Source organism: Pleurodeles waltl, chromosome 12 (genome assembly GCF_031143425.1).
Source record: "Pleurodeles waltl isolate 20211129_DDA chromosome 12, aPleWal1.hap1.20221129, whole genome shotgun sequence".
NCBI classification, from domain to species: Eukaryota; Metazoa; Chordata; class Amphibia; order Caudata; family Salamandridae; genus Pleurodeles; species Pleurodeles waltl.
In genome coordinates this window covers 24367378-24390903 of record NC_090451.1, presented here as the reverse complement: position 1 = coordinate 24390903, position 23526 = coordinate 24367378, and the positions used below count along the sequence as shown (strand labels likewise).

Genomic DNA, 23526 nt, shown 5'->3' with positions numbered 1-23526 from the left:
AAAAATCTTTTTCCATTTCTTCCACTTAATAACCGGTTCTCCTGGATCTGACAAGAAAAACGGCGGCGCCGTAACATTCTGCATACTCACAAGAGGTGTAAAACACTTCTTCCCCACAATATATTCCAAACCCTACTAGTTGCTAAAAGTACTTAAAGTCCAAAAGGTTTCCCAGTCACCGTATGTCCCAGCACGATGCCGCTATATCAAACACGGGTCTTCAGGTGTGTTTGTCACCGCAGAGACGATCTTTTCAGTTTACTTCATTTTACAACGCCCAATACTTGTATTCCACAAGTGCAATAAAGTTTCCAAAGAAATTTATATTCCCGTGACCACAAACCAATATAGTGATCCTTATCTAATCTCCGTCTAAGTTTCAACTTCCAATAGACCATCGATGTTCTTCTTCGATGTCCTCCAACAATTGCGCTGTAAAAAAAAAAAAAAAAATTTAAATAAAAAAAAAATTCCTTCTTCCTCATCTAAGATGGCCGCCACGAAACATTTAGTCAGTTTTCTTCAGGCAGTTCGGCTTGCTTTCTCTTTGAGCAATCTCGGATCGTTTTCCTCACTCAAAATGGCCGCAACCAAACATCCAGTCTATTTTCTTCAGACAATCTGGCTTGTTTTTCTCCTTTCACCACACTCAAGATGGCCGCCAACAATTCCCACAGCTTACAGTCCTTTTTCAATTGCTCACTGAACTTCTGACGTCGTGAAGCATCCAGAGACCACTTTGATCCCACAAAGCCCCTACAACCGCAATTTCACACTTTTCTCCGCTAGAACATGCTGCAAGACGCTCGATCCTCTCCCAGCACGTCTCTGTAAGTTATCTCCGTTTTTCTCTTAAATAATCCAAGCTCTTCCTTCTTTGTTGTTGTTGAGGCTGTCCCTTCCTCTGGGTTCCTTTTTATCCCACCTTCGTCGCCAGTGTAATAATGTGAATCCACACCAGATGAAGATATGTGGTAGGAGGTATTTATTACAGCCTCAACCAACAGCCAGCATATCAACTGTCATGCAGAGAACCCTGCATCACAGAACCTCAGAACAAGCTGGTTCCATGCCCAGTGTTCTGGCATGGAGCCATGTTACATCATTACACCGGTCTTGACGTCGAGCACCTCACCGGCGACTGACATTCCTTTCCATGTGTACGACTCAACGTTGTATGCTTCGACGTTGAGCAATGGGCTGCTGACAACGGAAGCCTCTGCTCCACACGATGCGGCGACCTCGACCTTGGCGTTGTCTTACTTGCCGTCGAGGGTTGAAGCGTCTTCGACGGCATATGAGCACTCCTGTGCTGGCTCGACGTTGATTGGTGGGTGACCCGTTGACAGAGATCTATCCCGATGGCGGAGATGAGTCTTCGACGCCGTTTCCTTTCACGTCATTCGAGTTGACGGCGATAAGGCCCGGTGATGCGACGACAGAAGGGATGATGTAGACGGGGAGCAGGCAGATATTTTCTTACCGGCTGATGTCGATCTAGCTTGCCGTGCATGAGAGTGGCCTGTAAAAGTCCTGGGAAGAGAAGAGGATGATATTTTCTCTCTCTCATGAAGCCCATGAAGTTGAATCTTTTCTCTGTCTTTCAGAGTCCTCTTAGACAGGTTTTTACTATGTCTGCAGGTGTCAGGGCAGTGACTCTGAGGCAAACACACTATGCAAACAGAGTGTGGATCCGACTGGGCCTTCTTCTTCCCACAGGAAGGGCACTTCACAAAAAGAGAAGGCATTTTCCAGACAGAAAAAGATCCCTTCACTCAGGAAATCAGTGAAGACGTCGAGTGAAGTGGAAAAAACAAGGTTTTTAGTATATTTTTCTGTGAAAAAAATCTGAAAAATTAGAGCTCAATGCTCCAGGATCCTCTCAGAAGAAGCCGGAAAAAAGAACCAACTGTCACCTCACCTTCACCCCTGAGGCATGGTGGGATACTGAAGGTGCTCAGGGTCTTAAAGGCACGGTGCCAAATCTTTTGGTTCTGCGGTGTTAACTTGCATGCAGTCTATTGGCTAATAATGCTCTGTTATTTTCAATGTAGTTTTTCTCTTTTCAGATGTGTTGCTTGCATTTTCTGAGTCTTCCAATTGGGCTTCAGAAAGTTTTTTTTTATTCTAATGGAGAGTGTTAATGTATTTAAAAAATAAATAAAAACTCCATAGAAATAAAGCATTTTAGCCTGTTTATCAACATAGACTGCATTGCTATTATGCACATGTATACATGATTCTGGTATGGAAATTATCTACTAAATGTTTTATTTTTTCATATATATTTCATACTTATACATGTGTGTTTTTTACATATGCTCCAGGGTCCCCGCACGGGGACGGGAATATTCAATGTTTATGACTATTGATGGGGATCTCCTGGAAGAGAAGTTTGTGCTCTCAGGGCCTTAATATTGTGGTAGGCCTGCTAGGCCTGAAGATTTGTAAGGAACTATGCCCTCTAAGGGTTAAATATATGGTTACACTACATTACTTTGTGCCCTTCTATTTTCATGTGGTTATGCCCTATAGGAGCAAATTATATGGTTACATGACCATGTTTCTTACAGATGATATTTGTATTGTGGTTTCCTCTAGGGGCTCTAGCATTACAGTCAACATACTACAATATTTGCTGCACTTGGTCATCCTATAATGCTTTGCAAGGCATTTGTTTACAAAACATTTTTTATCTTAACTCAGCCCGTGGTGGTCCAGGGAGAATGGGACCACCTTCAAAACGTTCACACACCCTGCTCTTTCTGTCTAGATCTTCTCTGGTTCCCCACACTAGGTTATTGGGGACCCCGAATTAATAACCCCCCCTCCTCCAATCAGTGTCTTTTTAACCTCTCTCATGGCTGAAACTTTTGTTTTAGAGCTGAGAATAATTTGTGGTTTAAAGGTCTTGTTTGTAATGTCATTGCAGTAGGCCTGCTATCCTGAAAATGTGTAATGCACTGAGCCCTCTAGGGGCTAAATAGATGGTTAAACTACAATATTTTCAGTCATTTTCTTTTCATGTGGTTATGCTTTTTAGGGGACAACTATATGGTAACATGACCATGTTTCTTACAAATGCTATTTTCATTTTGGTGTCCTCTAGGGGCTGTTCAGAGCATTACAGTCTAATGCCAAACATTTACTTCTGATAAAGGTTTTTGTTGTGTTTATATGATAATTGTATAAGTTCTAATAATCTCTCCATATTACAATTATGACCAGGATTCAGGTCAGCTTAACATCCTTATTACACTATGACTGTTTGAGCACTCAATATACTTGGGTGACCCTTCTAGTTTATTTCTCCTCTGTGGCTGTCTTGTGTCTTTTTGGTGGGGAATTGTGCTACCCCGCCAGCAGCTCTGATGGTGGGGTTGTGAAAGTGGTATTCTATTGGAATTAGCGTAGCAGATTTAAATTAGAATGCTAAATGGAAACATTTTCACTTTTGGCTGCAGATAAAGGAAGAACGTAAATGGAAGTGCTTTCATTATATGCAGGGCCACTGGAATTATTACATTCATATTACCATAATAAACACCATATTATGAGGCAGGGTTGACCAATTTATGTGGCAAGAAAAGTCCAGTTATGAAGTTATAACGACAATCACTCTAACCCAAGAAAATGCCAGACCCACTGCATTGAAAATGTTTTTCTAATGTCCTTGAAGACCAAGATTTTTACAGCCTTAGGCTGCCAGTATAGAACACGTGCAACAGAAACAGCAGTACTTGCTCACTCACCGATATCTGTGATTTTGGAGCAGATTTCAGTCAGCCTGTCGCCGGGGCTTTTATCTGGGGTGTTAAGGATCGTGGGGCGAAGCAAAGACTTCAGAGTACTGCTGACAGCGATCAGGAATAGCTTGGCGTGGTAGTCGCAGACGCGGGCCACTGTGGAAGGGGACAACTTGCACAGAGACGCTTTCATGGCAACAATCCGAGTGGAAAGAACCTGGATGAGAAAGCACATAGGCAGGGTGAACTCTCTCTCTTTGGATACTGAAGCTCAAACCTCCGGAAACTGGGAGATATATCAGGGAGGCAAGGTGGGCTCTTCCATTGGATGTCCAAGTCTGACCCTATAGACTCAGGGTGAGGTACCACAGAGAAGGGCTAGACTAACCCCCATCGATGTACAAACCCTGCAGAATGTGGGTGAGAAACATGAGGCAAGAAACTGATACCTGTTCCAAACCTTCCAAGCAGCTATCTTAGAATGTCCTGGTTCTCACTAGAACCCACGCCCTTGCCTGACAGAAGGTAGAGCCTAGGATAAGACAGCCTAATCTTGGCTTTGCCAAGTACAGCTCCTTTAAAACCAACAAAAGCTAACAGGTACCCAGTAACTTTATCTGCCAGCACAACCAGCCATTGCATTTAACTAGGTAACGTGAAAGTAACCATTGATCTGCTGTGACCATCCAAATCACTCTTGAATTATTAGCATCAAATAAACATTGAGACATTCACCAATTACTGCTGGGGACCTTTCTCTAAAACCCTAAGGAAGAGGTACAGCCTAGAATCTACTTGAAGAACCTGATCTGTTCTCCTCACTTATGGTAACCCCAGATTGCGGAGTCAACTGTATGTCATAGTTAATTTTCCTCATTACGACAACCCTGTAAATAGCTGCCCATAAGAATCTAAATTGTAGTCATCACAGCAAGAGGAACAACTGTGCTTTTACAACAGGGAACTCATTCAGAACCCTGTAAGACCCAGTTCTGGAAACAGCTGGATTACTTTTAAACTATTAGAGACAAAGCCTGTTACATAAAAATAGCCAGAGATAAAAGTTGTTTCAGAAATAACCCTTTAGTGAAACACTGCAGAAAAACCTCAAGAACACCTTTTTAAGTTCTCGGGAACTCACACAATGAGACTGCTTCAACAATTTCCCAAACCTGGCCTGAATCATACCTTTAACCTACAGCTTCGTCCTAACCAAATCCCTACTTTAAACCCTGGTTCTTTTCCTAATCTGTAACTTATCATTAATCCCTAATGTTGCAGCTTTTTAACTTTTATTTAAATGTTTGCTTTTTTTCCCAACCAATCTAGAACTGGATACAATTTTTACATGGGTTATATTGTGTTGTAGCAATCTAATAAAGTATTTTTCTTAGTAGGGACTTTCCTTGTAGTGATTTCTCTGGAGAGGTACTTTGATGCAGTGACTCGTCCCTGCAGTGGCTTCTCTGACATGGTGCTCCCAGCACGTTTTTTCCATCAAGACTTACTCCCACCAGTTCCCCATAAAGCAAGATCTCAAAACGCTGACGAATCCCACTAAGGGAATTTAGTCAGAGCGAACGGCTTCTCAGTCAGAAGCAATCACCTATATGGGAACACCAAAGGATAGACACAATTGGCTGCTTTTGAAGCTTCAATTAGGTCACAGACTTTCATATATTGCTTGCATGAAATTTGGGGCTATGTCAGGTGGTCCTTGCCCACAGACAAACCCAAGTGCATGCCAAGTAACTTTAAATCATGTTTCCAGCCCAGACACGTGGGGTTAGGCCCGGCAGGTTGGGCACTCAGACACACTCATCTCCCACTACATCCCCTTTGGGCCACATCCCCTGCCCTGGCATGTGATGAAAGGTCAGATTAGCTCAGACAGTGCCTCCAAAACTGTGATGGAGGCTTCCTTCATCAAAGGGTGTTGTAATCCTGCAGTCCTCAAAGTGCTCATATTATTTTAGACTGAGCATTTAGCATTCCTCAGCCCATCTCCATTATCAAGAGGAATCTTGCTGAAAAGCAGACAAGGAGGCTACTGACACTAAAAGATTTGTAGTCATCAACTGTTTTACTATGAATGCAGCACAAGTGTAATTCATTGCGAGCAATGCCAAAACTTATTTTATGATTGGACAATAATTAAGTCACTGGCAACAATGGTGCCATTATGACGACATGCACCTCAACTTCCTTTCTTAAATCGAGGTATGAGCTTCTTTTTTGGCAGATGGCAAGTGTTTAAAGACAGTAGAACTGAAGCATGAGAAAGAGGGCCCAGACGTACAAACACATACTCGTTGCAAACCTTACGATTTGATAAACTGCAGGGTTTGCAACCAGTAAATCTGTTTTTCGGATGTAGAGATTCGGTAACAGGTTACCGAATCACTAAATGGAAATAGGAAACCATACCAAATTGGCATTTGGAAGGGGCGTGTTTAGGATTCCCTTCCAACTACTGGTTCCTGAAGCAGACCTGCTAACTTACATGGTGAAACTGTGTGTCACACAGTATCGTCTTCCTTTCAAATTCTTTCCCAGTCAGTAGCTGATATCACACGCTTGGAGGGAAGACGAGCTGTAAGCACTGCAAAGAGTGGACAACCCCGCTCATTTGTGGAGGCTGTGATCAGCCAATGTTCTTTAAGGGGGGTGAAAACAGCCCAGGATTTGGAGACAGCCTCAAGGGCTCTTTCTTTTTTTATATTTTGGAAGGGTTTGGGTGGATTGGTGGGGGTCAAAGGGTCTTTTAGGTAGTTCTTTGCATGAGGTTCTGCCCCCTCCACACACAGTGAAATATATTTTCAGGTTGGCAGCTCTACTGACATATGTGGATTATGATACTTGCCCTGTAACCATCTGTTTGTGGCATGTAGTGCTGTAGATTCCCATGCTCTGCATACATCTGCCATATAGTGTTGGGTCCAGATGTGTGCAAGTTGTTTTCCTTTGAAGAATCTTCTTGAGTCACGAGATAAAGTAAACCCTCCTTTCTGTGATTATGTGCATGGGCATCGACTCCATTGTTATATTGTTTTCCTGCAACTGGGTGAGGATGGAATGTGAGTAAAGTGTTAGAAAGAGATGTCCATGCATATAAGAATGTGAAAATATACTATAATGGCCACGGGTGTCCTTGAAGGAAGGCAGGCGCATGTGAATCTACAGCAGTACATACCACAAACAGATTATTACAGGGTAAGTAGTATAATCCGTTCGATGGCATGTGTGGCTGTAGATACACATGCGCTATACAGACTGTAAAGCAGAGCCCTTCAGAAAGCAGTGGTTAACCCGTGGGTATAATAGTTGTCAGAAAAAAAGTAAGAAGCACTGCCTGTCTAACATGTGCTTGCTGCCGCGTGCAGGAAAGTCACTCTTTGACATGGTTACCCCCACTTTTTGACTGTTGTAAGTGTGCTTAGACTGTTTGCACTGGGATCCTGCTAACCAGGAACCCAGTGCTTGTGCGCTCTCCTCCAAATTTGATTGCTCTGGTACCCTTTACACCCCACAATTGGTATACTGGTGGGTCCCTGTAAGTCCCTAGAATATGGTACTTAGGTAACCAGGGCACTGGTGCACCAGGGGTCTCCCATGGGTTGCAGCATGTATTATACCACCCACGGGAGCCCTGGCAAACTATGTCTGCAGGCCAGCCATTGCAGTCTGCATGAAAAGGATCATGCACCATTTCACTGCTGGTCACTGCAACTCACCCCTTTGGTAGGCCCTCCTAGCCATGAGGGTAGGTGCGGGTGCCTGTGTGTGAGGGCACACCTTCTTGAGCAGAGATGCCCCTATGAACTCCAGTTCCAATGCACTGGACTTTGTGAGTGCGGAGAAGCCATTTTCTCCATTTACTGGCCACAGCTCACTACCTATGGTCCAACTACATAATGGTAACTCCAAATCTAGGCATGTTTGGTATCAAACATGTCAGAATTATCGCCCAATAGTAATGCCAATATTAGTGGCATGCTTCCATGCACAATGGGGGCTCTCTCAAGGACCCTCCACCCCCCCCCCAGTATTGCTCCTGCCAGTCTTCCGGGGTTTGTGGGAAGCCCACCCTGTATATATACATACATATGTACAAGTGAATGTTGAACTTAAACGGCTACAGGTTCCCGAGGAGGTGGGAGGGTGCATGTGAATCTTCGGCGAAACATACCACGAACAGATGTACACTGGGTAAGTGAAATTTTCAGTTCGATGGCATGTGTAGCTGCAGATACACATGCTATACATAGACTAAAAAGCAGTTTTACCTCCCATAAAAACGGTAGTTAGCCTGTAGGAGTTGAAGTTGTTTGAAATAGTGTTCTTAGTACAGCTTGACCTACTGTGGCTTGCTGTGTTGCTAACACATGTACACTGTACACAGTAATGCTTGGTAAATGTATGTGGTGTTGACCAAGTGGCTGCTTTACACATTTCGGCCATTGGTATATTTCCTAAGAAAGCCACTGTAGCCCCTTTTTTTCCATGTGGAATGTGCCTTAGGTGTAACTAAGAGCTGCCTTTTAGCTTTAAGGTAACATGTCTGGATGCATTTTACTATCAATCTTGCTAAACCTTGTTTTGAAATAGGGTTCCAGTATGTGGTTTTTGGAACGCCACAAATAACGGCTCTTTTAATATCTAATGTATGCAGGGCTCTTTCTGCTACAGAGTCTGGCTGTGGGAAGAAGACTGGTAGCTCCACTATTTGATTGATATGAAACGGTGATATAACTTTTGGGAGACATTTTGGGTTTGTTCGAAGTACAACTTTATGTTTGTGTACTTGTATGAACGGTTCTTGAATTGTGAAAGCTTGGATCTCACTAACTCTTCTTAATGAAGTAATTGCGACTAGGAAGGCAACTTTCCATGTTAGGTATTGAATGTGGCATGAGTGCATAGGTTCAAATGGTGGACCCATAAATCGTGTGAGCACTATGTTTAGATTCCAGGAAGGCACTGGAGGCGTTCTAGGTGGAATGATGTGTTTGAATCCTTCCATGAAGGCTTTGATAACAAGAACTCTAAATAAAGAGCTGTGTTGTATATTTTGCAAGTACGCAGAGATTGCAGTGAGATGTATTTTTATGGATGAAAAAGCTAAGTTTGCTTTTTGGAAATGAAGCAAATAAAATACAATGTCTTGTATTGATGCTGAAAGAGGGGTAATATGTTTAGATTTACAGTAATACACAAACCTTTTCCATTTGGTTGCATAGCAGTGCCTGGTAGTGGGTTTTCTTGCTTGTTTAATTACTTCCATACATTAAGTTGGTAGTTGTAGATACCCAAACTCTATGACTTCAGGAGCCAAATCGCTAGATTGAGTATGGTGGGATTTGGATGCCTGATCAGTTGTTTGTTGTGTGTTGTGTGTTAACAGAGCTGGTCTGTTTGGGAGTATGATATGTGGTACTACTGACAGGTCTAATAGTGTTGTGTACCAAGGTTGACGTGCCCACATCGGCGCTATGAGTTTGAGTTTGTTTTGACGTAGTTGATTGACTAGATATGGAATGAGCAGGAGAGGGGGAAAAGTGTAAGCAAATATCCCTGACCAGTTCATCCATAGAGCATTGCCCTTGGATAGGGGATGTGGGTACCTGGATGAGAAGTTTTGGCATTTTGCGTTTTCGCTGGTGGCGAATATATCTATGTCTGGTGTTCCCCAATGGTGAAATTATAGCCGAAGCACTTGAGGATGAATCTACTACTGGTATGTTTGTTTATGATCTCATCTGAGAACATCTGCTAATTGGTTGTGTATCCCTGGAATGTACTGTGCTACCAGGTGAATTTTGTTGTGTATTGCCCAATGCCAAATCTTTTAGGCTAGGAGGGAGAGTTGGGATGAATGGGTCCCTCCTTGTTTGTTTACGTAATACATTGTTGTCACGTTGTCTGTTTTGAGAAGGATGTTCTTGTGAGTGAGAAGAGGCTGAAAAGCTTTGAGTGCTAGGAATACAGCTAGCAATTCTAGGTGATTTATGTGTAACTGTGTTTGGTGTCCAATTGTCCTTGAATGTTGTGATTGTTGAGGGGCGCCCCCCAGCCAATCATTGATGCATCTGTGGTAAGTATGGTCTGAGGCACGGGGTCTTGAAATGGCCGCCCTTTGTTTAGGTTTGTGGAATTCCACCACTGAAGTGATATGCATGTTTGGCTATCAACACTAGATCGTGAAGTTGACCCTGTAACCATTGCTGTGCAAGGCACTGTTGTAAAGGTCGCATGTTTAGTCCTGCATGTGGGACAATGGCTATACAGGATGCCATCATGCCCAACAGTTTAATGACTAATTTGACAGTGTGCTGTTGGGCTGGCTGTATTTGTGTCAATATATTGCGAAATGCTTATATTCTTTGTGGACTTGGGATTGCAATCGCTGTTTGCATATTTAGTGTGGCCCCTAAATACTGTTGAAGTTGCGCAGGTTATAGGTGTGTTTTTGGTAGTTTATGGAGAACCCTAGGTTGTGTAGGGTTTGTATTACATAATGCGTATGTTTTTGACACGGTGTATGACTGTTGGATTTTATTAGCCAATCGTCGAGATATGGGAAGACGTGAATATGTTGCCTTCTTAGGTAGGCTGCAACTGCCGCTAGGCATTTTGTGAATACTCTGGGAGCTGTTGCTATTCCGAAGGGTAACACTTTGAACTGATAATGCTTTCCATGAATTACAAACCTGAGATATTTTCTGTGCGCTGGATGGATGGGTATGTGAAAATACGCATCTTGGAGGTCTAATGTTGCCATGAAATCGTGCTGTTGAAGTAGTGGGACAACATCCTGTAGTGTTACCATGTGAAAGTGTTCTGACAGGATGCCAAGATTGAGGATTCTGAGATCTAATATTGGCCTTAAGCTTACGTCCTTTTTGGGAATGAGGAAATGCAGTGAGTAAACTCCTGGTCCTAGTTGATTTTGTGGCACTGGCTCCATTGCTTGTTTGAGTAATAGAGATTTTACTTCCTCTTGCAACAGGGCGATATGTTGTGTGGCGAGGTTGTGTGGTTTTGGTGGAATATTTGGTGGAATTTGTGCCAATTCTATGCAATAGCCATTGCGGATGATTGATAATACCCAGTTGTCAGTTGTGATGGGTAGCCAATTGGTGTGGAACCTTTGCAATCTTCCCCCCACAGGTGAGGTGTGAGTTGGGAAGGGATGGATGAAGTCACTGCTTTGGCTGTTGTGAGGCTTGCTTTGTTGACTGATATTTTCCCCTGCCTCTGGGGTACTGGCCTCTGTAAGTGCCTTTGAACCCACCTCTATGATACTGAGGCTGGTAGGCCGACTTTGTTTGTGAGGTGGAGGCCTTAGGTGTTTGGGTTCTAAATCCACCTCTGTATTGGGGCTTACGAAAGGATCCCCTGTATTGTGTTGTATACAAAGCACCCATGGCTTTAGCTGTGTCTGAATCTTTTTTCATTTGTTCAATAGCCGTGTCTCTACCTCGGGGCCAAAAACCTGTTTTTAGTTGAATTTCAGGCTTAAATCCTGAAGATCTAAGCCATGCGTGTCTTTCTATGGTGACAGCAGTGTTGATTGTTCTAGCTGCCATGTCTGCAGACTCTAGGGCTGACCTGATTTGATTGATTGTTATAGCCTGCCCTTCCTCAACTATTTGTTGCACCCTTTTTTGTTGGTCTTTGGGGAGATGTTGTATTATATCTTTCATCTCATCCCAGTGAGCTCTATCATACCTAGCAAAAAATGCCTGGGAGTTGGCGATCCTCCACTGGTTGGCTGCCAGAGATGCCACCCTTTTGCCGCAGCATCAAACTTTCTGCTCTCCTTGTCCGGTGTGGGTGCATCCCCTGATGACTGTGAGTTTGCTCTTTTCCTAGCTGCGCTTACCACTATAGAGCCCAGAGGCAATTGTTGTGTGATAAAGGCAGTATCAGAGGGTGGTGGCTTATACTTTTTCTCCACTCTAGGAGTAATTATACTGGCTTTCACTGGTTCCTGGAATATTTGATCTGCATGCTTTAACATGCCTGGGAGCATGGGAAGCGACTGATCGGTGTTCTGTGTAGAGGAGAGTGTGTTAAAAAGGAAGTCATCCTCTAACTGCTCAGTGTGCATGGCGGCATTGTGATACAATGACGCCCTAGCTATTACCTGAGTATATCCGGTACTATCCTCTGGTGGTGATGGCTTAGAGGGATAGCAGTCTGGGTTGTTATCTGGAATGGGATCTGGATCGTAAAGATCCCATGGGTCCACATTGTCGTGCTGTGAATCAAAGGAATGTACAGGAGATTGCACAGGTGTGGGACTAGTAGGGGTAGAGATAAGCAAATGAGGAGAGTGAGGAGGAGAAAATTGAGGAGGCAGAGGTTTCTCTTTAGACTTTGGCACTTTAGCTGGTGGCTGATCAGTGTCCAAATCTTCTTGGAAGGCTAATTTCCTTGTAGGCTTTAGAGGAGGTGCTGTTATAATTCTGCCAGTGTCCTTGTGGATGTGAATCCTGGCTTGCCTTTTATCTATAACCTCCATTTATTAATGTTCCTCAGTTATTTTATGGCTTTGAGTGCTTGCAAAAGTCCATGTGCGTCCGTATAAATTGGCCTTTTTGGCTCCGAAGCTGGTTTTTTTTGGTATTGAAAGGCTGGGAGTGGATGACGGCCTCGGCCACGGAAACGATTTTTGAGAATTTGACTTGAAATAGCGATGCTTGCTTGGCTCGGAGACAGAGATTCGGCTCGAGTCCGAAGGCTTAGGTGGCGTAGCCTTTTTTGTGCTGAAGTTGTTAGTTGGTCACCGAAGGTCTTTTTACAGGTCGAGCCATGGCCTTCCGGCAGTGGCATTCCCAAGGCCTTATGTTTGGGCTTGGCTGGGGCAGGAGTACTCACGTGCTGTCCTGCAGGGACCGGTCTGTCCTCCTCAGACTCCTATTCGGAGTCGGACCCTCGGATAGAGACTGCCGTGTGCATGATCTCCTCCTCCTCAACGTCGAGGCGTTCGGTGCTCTTGGACGCCATCTCGAGTCTCTGTGCTCTTCTGTCCCGGAGCGTTTTCTTAGAACCGAAGGAACTGCAGGCCTCGCAATTCTCTTCTCGATGGTCTGGGGAGAGACAGAGATTACAGACGAGATGTTGGTCTGTGTAGGGAAATTTTGCGTGGCACCAAGGACAAAAGCGGAATGGGGTCCGGTCCATGAGTCCCGAGTCGGGCGCGGGCGTACCGAAGGGCGAGTAAAGATGTTTGACCCGACGGTACCAAAGTGTCGATGGAAGATGGTACGCGATCGAAACAATTCCGACAAAAATTAGAGAGTTTTAGAACTTTTCCGACTCAAACTATTGGAGCGAAAAGAAACACATCCGAACCCAATGGCGGAAAGAAAACAATCTAACATGAAGTCGATGCCCATGCGCAATGGAGCCGAACAGGAGGAGTCACTCCATCCCGTGACTCAAAAACACTTTTTAAAAGAAAAACAACTTTTAACACTCCGAGCCCAACACTAGATGGAAGGCTATGCATAGCATGTGTATCTGCAGCTACACATGCCATCATATATATATATATATATATATATATATATATATATATATATATATATATATATATATATATATATATATATATATACACACACACATATACACATATATACATATATACACACACATATATAGATGGAAAATGTCACTTACCCAGTGTACATCTGTTCGTGGCATTAGTCGCTGCAGATTCACATGCTGTGCACATCCCGCCATCTGGTGTTGGGCTCGGAGTGTTACAAGTTGTTTTTCCTTCGAAGAAGTATTTTCGAGTCACGAGGTCGAGGTACTCCTCCCATTTCGGATCCATTGCGCATGGGCGTCGACTCCATCTTAGATTGCTTTCCCCTGCAGAGGGTGAGGTAGGAGTTGTGTATGCTAGTAATAGTGCCCATGCAATGGAGTGACTAAGTATGTACATAATGTAGTTTAAAGTAATATATTTACAAATTTACAAATGTTCAAGATCAACTTCTAAACGGCTACATGCTCCCGGGGAGGCGAGAGGGCGCATGTGAATCTGCAGCGACTAATGCCACGAACAGATGTACACTGGGTAAGTGACATTTTCCGTTCGATGGCATGTGTAGCTGCAGACACACATGCTTTGCATAGACTAGTAAGCAGTTATCTCCCCAAAAGCGGTGGCTCAGCCTGTAGGAGTTGAAGTTGTTTGAAACAATGTTCGTAGTACTGCTTGACCTACTGTGGCTTGTTGTGTTGTTAGCACATCTACACAGTAGTGTTTGGTAAATGTATGAGGCGTAGACCATGTAGCTGCCTTACATATTTCAGCCATTGGAATATTTCCTAGAAAGGCCATGGTAACACCTTTCTTTCTAGTTGAGTGTGCCTTTGGTGTAATAGGCAGTTCTCTTTTTGCTTTAAGATAACAGGTTTGAATGCACTTAACTATCCATCTAGCAATGCCTTGTTTAGAAATTGGATTTCCTGTATGAGGTTTTTGGAAAGCAATAAATAATTGTTTTGTTTTCCGAATTAGTTTTGTTCTGTCAATGTAGTACATTAGCGCTCTTTTGATGTCTAATGTATGTAGCGCTCTTTCAGCTACAGAATCTGGCTGTGGGAAGAACACTGGTAATTCTACTGTTTGATTCAAGTGGAACGGTGATATGACTTTTGGTAAAAATTTAGGATTTGTCCGTAGAACCACTTTATGCTTGTGTAATTGAATAAATGGTTCTTGAATGGTAAATGCTTGAATATCACTTACTCTTCTTAAAGATGTGATGGGAATTAAAAATGCAACTTTCCATGTTAAGTATTGCATTTCACAAGAGTGCATGGGCTCAAAAGGTGGACCCATGAGTCCTGTTAAGACAATGTTGAGGTTCCATGAAGGAACTGGTGGTGTTCTTGGTGGTATAATTCTCTTTAGGCCCTCCATAAATGCTTTTATGACTGGTATCCTAAATAGAGAAGTTGAGTGCGTAATTTGCAGGTAAGCTGAAATTGCGGTAAGATGTATCTTAATGGAAGAAAAAGCTAGCTTTGACTTTTGCAAATGTAGTAAGTATGTTACGATGTCTTTGCAGATGCGTGTAAGGGTTGAATTTGATTATTATGGCAGTAATAAACAAATCTTTTCCATTTATTTGCATAGCAATGTCAAGTGGTAGGTTTCTTAGCTTGTTTTATGACTTCCATACGTTCCTGTGTAAGGTCTAAGTGCCCGAACTCTAGGACTTCAGGAGCCAAATTGCTAGATTCAGCGATGCTGGATTTGGGTGTCTGATCTGTTGTTTTTGTTGCGTTAACAGATCTGGCCTGTTTGGTAGTTTGACATGAGGCACTACTGAGAGGTCTAGTAGTGTTGTGTACCAAGGTTGTCTTGCCCATGTTGGTGCTATTAGTATGAGTCTGAGTTTGTTTTGACTCAGCTTGTTTACCAGATATGGAAGGAGTGGGAGAGGGGGAAAAGCGTAAGCAAATATCCCTGACCAACTCATCCATAACACATTGCCCTGAGACTGATCTTGTGGGTACCTGGATGCGAAGTTTTGCATTTTGCGTTTTCTTTTGTTGCAAATAGATCTATTTGTGGTGTTCCCCAACTCTGGAAGTAAGTATTCAGTATTTGGGGGTGAATCTCCCATTCGTGGATCTGTTGGTGATCCCGAGAGAGATTGTCTGCTAATTGATTCTGAATTCCTGGAATAAATTGTGCTATTAGGCGAATGTGGTTGTGAATCGCCCAATGCCATATTCTCTGTGCCAGGAGACACAACTGTGTTGTGTGTCCCTCCCTGTTTGTTTAGGTAATACATCGTTGTCATGTTGTCTGTTTTGACAAGAATGTGTTTGTGGCTTGTTATGGGTTGAAATGCTTTCAGCGCTAGAAATACTGCCAATTTATGTGAAGCTGTTTTTGGTGAGTGTCCCATTGTCCTTGGATGCTGTGTTGATTGAGGTGTGCTCCCCACCCTATCATGGAGGCATCTGTTGTTATTACATATTGTGACACTGGGTCTTGGAAAGGCCGCCCTTGGTTTAAATTTATACTGTTCCACCATTGAAGCAAGATGTATGTTTGGCGGTCTACCAACACCAGATCTAGAAGATGACCCTGTGCCTGTGACCATTGTGATGCTAGGCACTGTTGTAAGGGCCGCATGTGCAACCTTGCGTTTGGGACAATGGCTATGCATGAGGACATCATGCCTAGGAGTTTCATCACTATTTTGACTTGTATTTTTTGTTTTGGATACATGGCCTGTATTACATTGTGAAATGCCTGAACCCTTGGTGGGCTTGGAGTGGCAATCCCTTTTGCTGTGTTGATTGTCGCCCCTAAGTATTGCTGTGTTTGACACGGCAGAAGGTGTGACTTTGTGTAGTTGATTGAGAAACCTAGTTTGTGGAGGGTGTCTATGACATACTTTGTGTGTTGTGAACACCGTTTTAGTGTGTTGGTTTTGATTAACCAATCGTCCAGGTACGGGAACACATGTATTTGCTGCCTTCTGATATGTGCAGCTACGACTGCCAGGCATTTTGTAAAAACTCTTGGCGCAGTTGTTATTCCGAATGGCAACACCTTGAATTGGTAATGTACCCCTTGGAATACAAATCTTAGGTACTTTGTGTGAAGGATTGTAGGAAGTTGGCTCTGTATGTGCTATTTCAAAGTAAGGAATAGCATGCACAGAGTCCAAGGGTTCCCCTTAGAGGTAAAATAGTGGTAAAAAATAGATAATACTAATGCTCTATTTTGTGGTAGTGTGGTCGAGCAGTAGGCTTATCCAAGGAGTAGTGTTAAGCATTTGTTGTACATACACATAGACAATAAATGAGGTACACACACTCAGAGACAAATCCAGCCAATAGGTTTTGTATAGAAAAATATATTTTCTTAGTTTATTTTAAGAACCATAGGTTCAAATTTAACATGTAATATCTTGTTTGAAAGGTATTGCAGGTAAGTACATTAGGAACTTTGAATCATTTCCATTGCATGTATACTTTTCAAGTTATTCACAAATAGCTATTTTAAAAGTGGACACTTAGTGCAATTTTCACAGTTCCTGGGGGGAGGTAAGTTTTTGTTAGTTTTACCAGGTAAGTAAGACACTTACAGGGTTCAGTTCTTGGTCCAAGGTAGCCCACCGTTGGGGGTTCAGAGCAACCCCAAAGTTACCACACCAGCAGCTCAGGGCCGGTCAGGTGCAGAGTTCAAAGTGGTGCCCAAAACGCATAGACTTCAATAGAGAGAAGGGGGTGCCCCGGTTCCGGTCTGCTTGCAGGTAAGTACCCGCGTCTTCGGAGGGCAGACCAGGGGGGTTTTGTAGGGCACCGGGGGGGACACAAGCCCACACAGAAATTTCACCCTCAGCGGCGCGGGGGCGGCCGGGTGCAGTGTTAGAACACGCGTCGGGTTCGCAATGGAAGTCAATGAGAGATCAAGGGATCTCTTCAGCGCTGCAGGCAGGCAAGGGGGGGCTTCCTCGGGGAAACCTCCACTTGGGCAAGGGAGAGGGACTCCTGGGGGTCACTTCTGCAGTGAAAGTCCGGTCCTTCAGGTCCTGGGGGCTGCGGGTGCAGGGTCTTTTCCAGGCGTCGGGACTTAGGTTTCAGAGAGTCGCGGTCAGGGGAAGCCTCGGGATTCCCTCTGCAGGCGGCGCTGTGGGGGCTCAGGGGGGACAGGTTTTGGTACTCACAGTCGTAGAGTAGTCCGGGGGTCCTCCCTGAGGTGTTGGTTCTCCACCAGCCGAGTCGGGGTCGCCGGGTGCAGTGTTGCAAGTCTCACGCTTCTTGCGGGGAGATTGCAGGGTTCTTTAAAGCTGCTCCTTTGGATAAAGTTGCAGTCTTTTTGGAGCAGGTCCGCTGTCCTCGGGAGTTTCTTGTCGTCGTCTAAGCAGGGCAGTCCTCAGAGGATTCAGAGGTCGCTGGTCCCTTTGGGAGGCGTCGCTGGAGCAGAGTTCTTTGGAAGGCAGGAGACAGGCCGGTGAGTTTCTGGAGCCAAGGCAGTTGTTGTCTTCTGGTCTTCCTCTGCAGGGGTTTTCAGCTAGGCAGTCCTTCTTCTTGTTGTTGCAGGAATCTAATTTCTAGGTTCAGGGAGAGCCCTTAAATACTAAATTTAAGGGCGTGTTTAGGTCTGGGGGGTTAGTAGCCAATGGCTACTAGCCCTGAGGGTGAGTACACCCTCTTTGTGCCTCCTCCCAAGGGGAGGGGGTCACATCCCTAATCCTATTGGGGGAATCCTCCATCTGCAAGATGGAGGATTTCTAAAAGTTAGAGTCACCTCAGCTCAGGACACCTTAGGGGCTGTCCTGACTGGCCAGTGACTCCTCCTTGTTATTCTCATTATTTTCTCCGGCCTTGCCGCCAAAAGTGGGGGCCGGGGCCGGAGAGGGAGGGCAACTCCACTAGCTGGAGTGTCCTGCGGTGCTGTGACAAAGGGGTGAGCCTTTGAGGCTCACCGCCAGGTGTTACAGCTCCTGCCTGGGGGAGGTGTTAGCATCTCCACCCAGTGCAGGCTTTGTTACTGGCCTCAGAGTGACAAAGGCACTCTCCCCATGGGGCCAGCAACATGTCTCTAGTGTGGCAGGCTGCTGGAACTAGTCAGCCTACACAGACAGTCGGTTAAGTTTCAGGGGGCACCTCTAAGGTGCCCTCTGGGGTGTAGTTTACAATAAAATGTACACTGGCATCAGTGTGCATTTATTGTGCTGAGAAGTTTGATACCAAACTTCCCAGTTTTCAGTGTAGCCATTATGGTGCTGTGGAGTTCGTGTAAAACAGACTCCCAGACCATATACTCTTATGGCTACCCTGCACTTACAATATCTAAGGTTTTGCTTAGACACTGTAGGGGCATAGTGCTCATGCACTGGTACCCTCACCTATGGTATAGTGCACCCTGCCTTAGGGCTGTAAGGCCTGCTAGAGGGGTGTCTTACCTGTACTGCATAGGCAGTGAGAGGCTGGCATGGCACCCGGAGGGGAGTGCCATGTCGACTTACTCATTTTGTTCTCACTAGCACACACAAGCTGGTAAGCAGTGTGTCTGTGCTGAGTGAGGGGTCTCTAGGGTGGCATAATACATGCTGCAGCCCTTAGAGACCTTCCCTGGCATCAGGGCCCTTGGTACCAGAGGTACCAGTTACAAGGGACTTATCTGGATGCCAGGGTGTGCCAATTGTGGAATCAAAAGTACAGGTTAGGGAAAGAACACTGGTGCTGGGGCCTGGTTAGCAGGCCTCAGCACACTTTCAATTCAAAACATAGCATCAGCAAAGGCAAAATGTCAGGGGGTAACCATGCCAAGGAGGCATTTCCTTACAAGGATGTATCGGTATATGGAAATATGCATCCTTTAGGTCTAGTGTTGTCATGTAGTCTTGTTGTTTGAGCAGTGGGATTACGTCCTGTAATGTCACCATGTGAAAGTGATCTGATTTGATGTAGGTATTTAATGTTCTGAGATCTAATATAGGTCTCAGACTCTTGTCTTTTTTGGGTATGAGAAAGTATTGAGAGTAAACTCCTGTTCCTTTCTGCTGTTTTGGTACTAATTATATTGCTTCTTTCTGTAGCAATGCCTGAACTTCTAGTCCTAGAAGATCTATATGTTGTTTTGACATATTGTGTGTTTTCGGTGGGACGTTTGGAGGGAATTTGAGAAATTCTATGCAAAACCATGCTGGATAATTGCTAGTACCCAAGTGTCTGTTGTTATTTCCTCCCAATGTTTGTAATATTTGCTTAGTCTCCCCCCCACAGGTGTTATGTTTTGGGGATGTGTGACTTGGAAGTCACTGCTTGTTTTGAGGAGTTTTGGGACTTAGGAATTTCCCTCTACTTTTTTGGAACTGTCCCCCTCTATATTGTCCCCGAAAACTTCCCCGCTGATACTGGCTCTGATAAGTGGGCCTTGTTTGTGAGGTCGTGGGTTCTGTGCTTTGCCCTCGAAACCCCCCTCGAAACTGTTTTTCGAAATGTGCCTCTGCTCTGTGGGGAGTAGAGTGCGCCCATGGCTTTGGCCGTGTCAGTGTCTTTCTTAAGTTTTTCGATAGCAGTGTCCACCTCCGGCCCAAACAACTGCTGTCCGTTAAATGGCATATTCAGCACAGCTTGCTGTATTTCTGGTTTAAATCCTGATGTACGTAGCCATGCATGTCTTCTTATTGTCACTGCTGTGTTGACAGTTCTAGCAGCTGTGTCTGCTGCATCCATTGCTGACCGTATCTGATTGTTGGAGATACTTTGTCCTTCTTCTACTACTTGCTGTGCTCTCTTTTGGAACTCCTTGGGCAAATGTTCTATAAAGTGTTGCATTTCATCCCAATAAGCCCTATCGTATCTGGCCAACAAAGCCTGTGAGTTCGCAATACGCCACTGGTTTGCTGCTTGTGCCGCCACCCTTTTGCCTGCTGCGTCGAATTTTCGACTTTCTTTATCTGGAGGTGGTGCATCTCCTGAAGTATGTGAGTTTGCTCTTTTGCGAGCTGCCCCTACTACAACTGAGTCCGGTGTTAGCTGTTGTGTGATGTACACGGGGTCTGTTGGTGGCGGTTTATATTTTTTCTCCACTCTTGGAGTAATGGCCCTTCCTTTTACAGGCTCCTCAAACACTTGTTTGGAGTGTTTTAGCATTCCGGGTAGCATGGGAAGACTCTGGTACTGGCTGTGTGTGGACGACAGTGTATTAAAGAGAAAGTCGTCTTCAATGGGCTCTGCATGCAGGCTTACATTATGAAATGCCGCTGCCCTCGACACCACCTGTGCGTAGGCTGTACTATCTTCTGGTGGCGATGGTCTAGCTGGATAACAGTCAGGACTATTATCTGACACTGGCGCATCATAAAGGTCCCACGCGTCAGGGTCATCTTGACTCATCCCTGTATGAGTCGGGGATTGCATCATAGGTGGAGTGGCTACTGGTGATGTTTGCGGCGAGCGTTGTGGAGACAGTGGCGGGCTTACTTGCTTAGCCACCTTTGCCTGTGGTTGCTTGTCTTTGTCGTGGAATGCAAGTTTGTGTTTCATTCTAATAGGAGGGAGAGTGCTGATCTTCCCCGTTTCTTTTTGGATGTGGAGCCTTCTTTGGGTGTAATCTGGCTCCATTGTCTCAAATTCCTGTCCAAAACTATGTATTTTTATTTGTGAGGACAGTCCTTGTTCCTCTGTGTAGGAACTTGATTTCGGTTCCGAGGCCGGATGTTTCGGTATCGAAAACCCTTTCGGCTACTTTTTTCGGTTCCGACGATACCTTTTTTGCTTTCGGCGTCGTTGATTCTCGGTGCCGACTGATTTCGGTGCCGCTTTCTCGGTGCCGAACTTGCTCGGAACCACTATCTCGGGCCCGAGATTGCTGTGTGGCGGTATCTCGACCAGAGTCGGATGGCTTCGACACCAGCGTGCCCTTTTTTGGTGCCGATGATCGGTCACCTATTTTTCGGGTTAAGCCATGGCCTGTTGGCGGTGGCGTCCCCTGGGCTTTTGTGGTCTTTTCGTGAGTTTTGTGTTTCGACGTCTTACTCACGGTTTTCGGCGTTTCTTCGGGATCGATCTCCTCCGAGTCCGATTTCTGGATGGAGAAGGTTTCTTCCTCCTCCTCGAAACGCCCTTGTCCTGTCGGCGCCGACGCCATCTGCAGTCTTCTCGCTCTTCGGTCTCTTAGTGTCTTCCTGGACCGAAACGCCTGACAGGCTTCACAAGTATCTTCCTTGTGTTCTGGTGACAAACACAAGTTACAGACCAGATGCTGATCTGTATATGGATACTTATTATGGCATTTTGGGCAGAAGCGGAATGGGGTCCGTTCCATCAGCCTTGAAGAGACACGTGGCCGGGCCGACCAGGCCCCGACGGGGGAATCGAAAAAACCCTGAAGGGCCACCGGAGCTCTTCAAAATTCGGTGTCGATCTGTTGTAACTAACCCGATACGAACGCAAATAATACCGACGATTTTTCCGAGATTCTAACTAACTTTCCGACCCGAAACACGGAGCGAAAAGGAACATGTCCGAACCCGATGGCGGAAAAAAAACAATCTAAGATGGACTCGGCGCCCATGCGCAATGGAGCCGAAATGGGAGGAGTCCCTCGACCTCGTGACTCGAAAAGACTTCTTCGAAGGAAAAACAACTTGTAACACTCCGAGCCCAACACCAGATGGCGGGATGTGCACAGCATGTGTATCTGCAGCTACACATGCCATCGAACATATATATATGGAAAATGTCACTTACCCAGTGTACATCTGTTCGTGGCATGAGTCGCTGCAGATTCACATGCTGTGCACAGTCCGCCGTCTGGTGTTGGGCTCGGAGTGTTACAAGTTGTTTTTCTTCGAAGAAGTCTTTTCAAGTCACGAGACCGAGGGACTCCTCCCCTTTCGGTTCCATTGCGCATGGGCGTCGACTCCATGTTAGATTGTTTTCCCCGCAGAGGGTGAGGTAGGAGTTGTGTATGTTAGTCATAGTGCCCATGCAATGGAATGAATACGTATGTACATAATAAAGGTTAAAGTAATATATTTACAAATGTACAATTGTTCAAGATCTACTTCTAAACGGCTACAGGCTCCCGGGGAGGCAGGTGGGCGCATGTGAATCTGCAGCGACTCATGCCACGAACAGATGTACACTGGGTAAGTGACATTTTCCGTTCGATGGCATGTGTAGCTGCAGATACACATGCTGTGCATAGACTAGTAAGCAGTTATCTCCCCAAAAGCGGTGGTTCAGCCTGTAGGAGTTGAAGTAGTTTGAAATAATGTTCTTAGTACAGCCTGACCTACTGTGGCTTGTTGTGCAGTTAACACATCTACACAGTAGTGCTTGGTAAATGTATGAGGCGTAGACCATGTTGCTGCCTTACATATTTCGTTCATTGGAATATTTCCTAGAAAGGCCATGGTAGCCCCTTTCTTTCTGGTTGAGTGTGCCTTTGGTGTAATAGGCAGCTCTCTCTTTGCTTTAAGATAGCAGGTTTGAATACACTTAACTATCCACCTGGCAATGCCTTGTTTTGAAATTGGATTTCCTGTATGAGGTTTTTGAAAGGCAATAAATAGTTGTTTTGTTTTTCTAATTAGTTTTGTTCTGTCAATGTAGTACATTAGTGCTCTCTTGATATCTAATGTATGTAGTGCTCTTTGAGCTACAGAATCTGATTGTGGGAAGAACACTGGTAATTCTACTGTTTGATTTAAGTGGAACGGTGAGACAACTTTTGGTAAAAATCTAGGATTTGTACTTAGAACCACTTTATTTTTATGTATTTGAATAAATGGTTCTTGTATGGTAAATGCCTGAATCTCGCTCACTCTTCTTAGAGATGTGATGGCAATCAAAAATGCAACTTTCCACGTTAAGTATTGCATTTCACAAGAATGCATGGGCTCGAAAGGTGGACCCATGAGTCTTGTTAAGACAATGTTGAGGTTCCATGAAGGAACAGGTGGTGTTCTTGGTGGTATGATCCTTTTTAAGCCTTCCATAAACGCTTTAATGACTGGTATTTTAAATAGTGAAGTTGAATGAGTAATTTGCAGGTAAGCTGATATTGCTGTGAGATGTATCTTTATGGAAGAGTAGGCTAGATTTGATTTTTGCAAATGTAGTTAATATCTTACTATATCCTTTGGAGATGCGTGTAATGGCTGAATTTGATTATTCTGGCAGTAATACACAAATCTTTTCCACTTGTTTGCATAGCAGTGTCTAGTGGTAGGTTTTCTAGCTTGTTTTATGACCTCCATACATTCTTGTGTGA

General features: G+C 44.6%; 1 protein-coding gene across 2 annotated transcripts in view; it reads right to left on the bottom strand.

The window, feature by feature from the left end:
* Positions 1-23526, bottom strand: part of MED16 (mediator complex subunit 16) — a 326193-nt gene that overhangs the window by 108934 nt on the left and 193733 nt on the right. For both annotated transcript variants that reach the window (XM_069216802.1, XM_069216803.1), the window contains exon 10: positions 3753-3963. In XM_069216802.1, coding sequence (XP_069072903.1) covers positions 3753-3963 — 211 coding nt within the window. The remainder of the gene's footprint in view (positions 1-3752; positions 3964-23526) is intronic.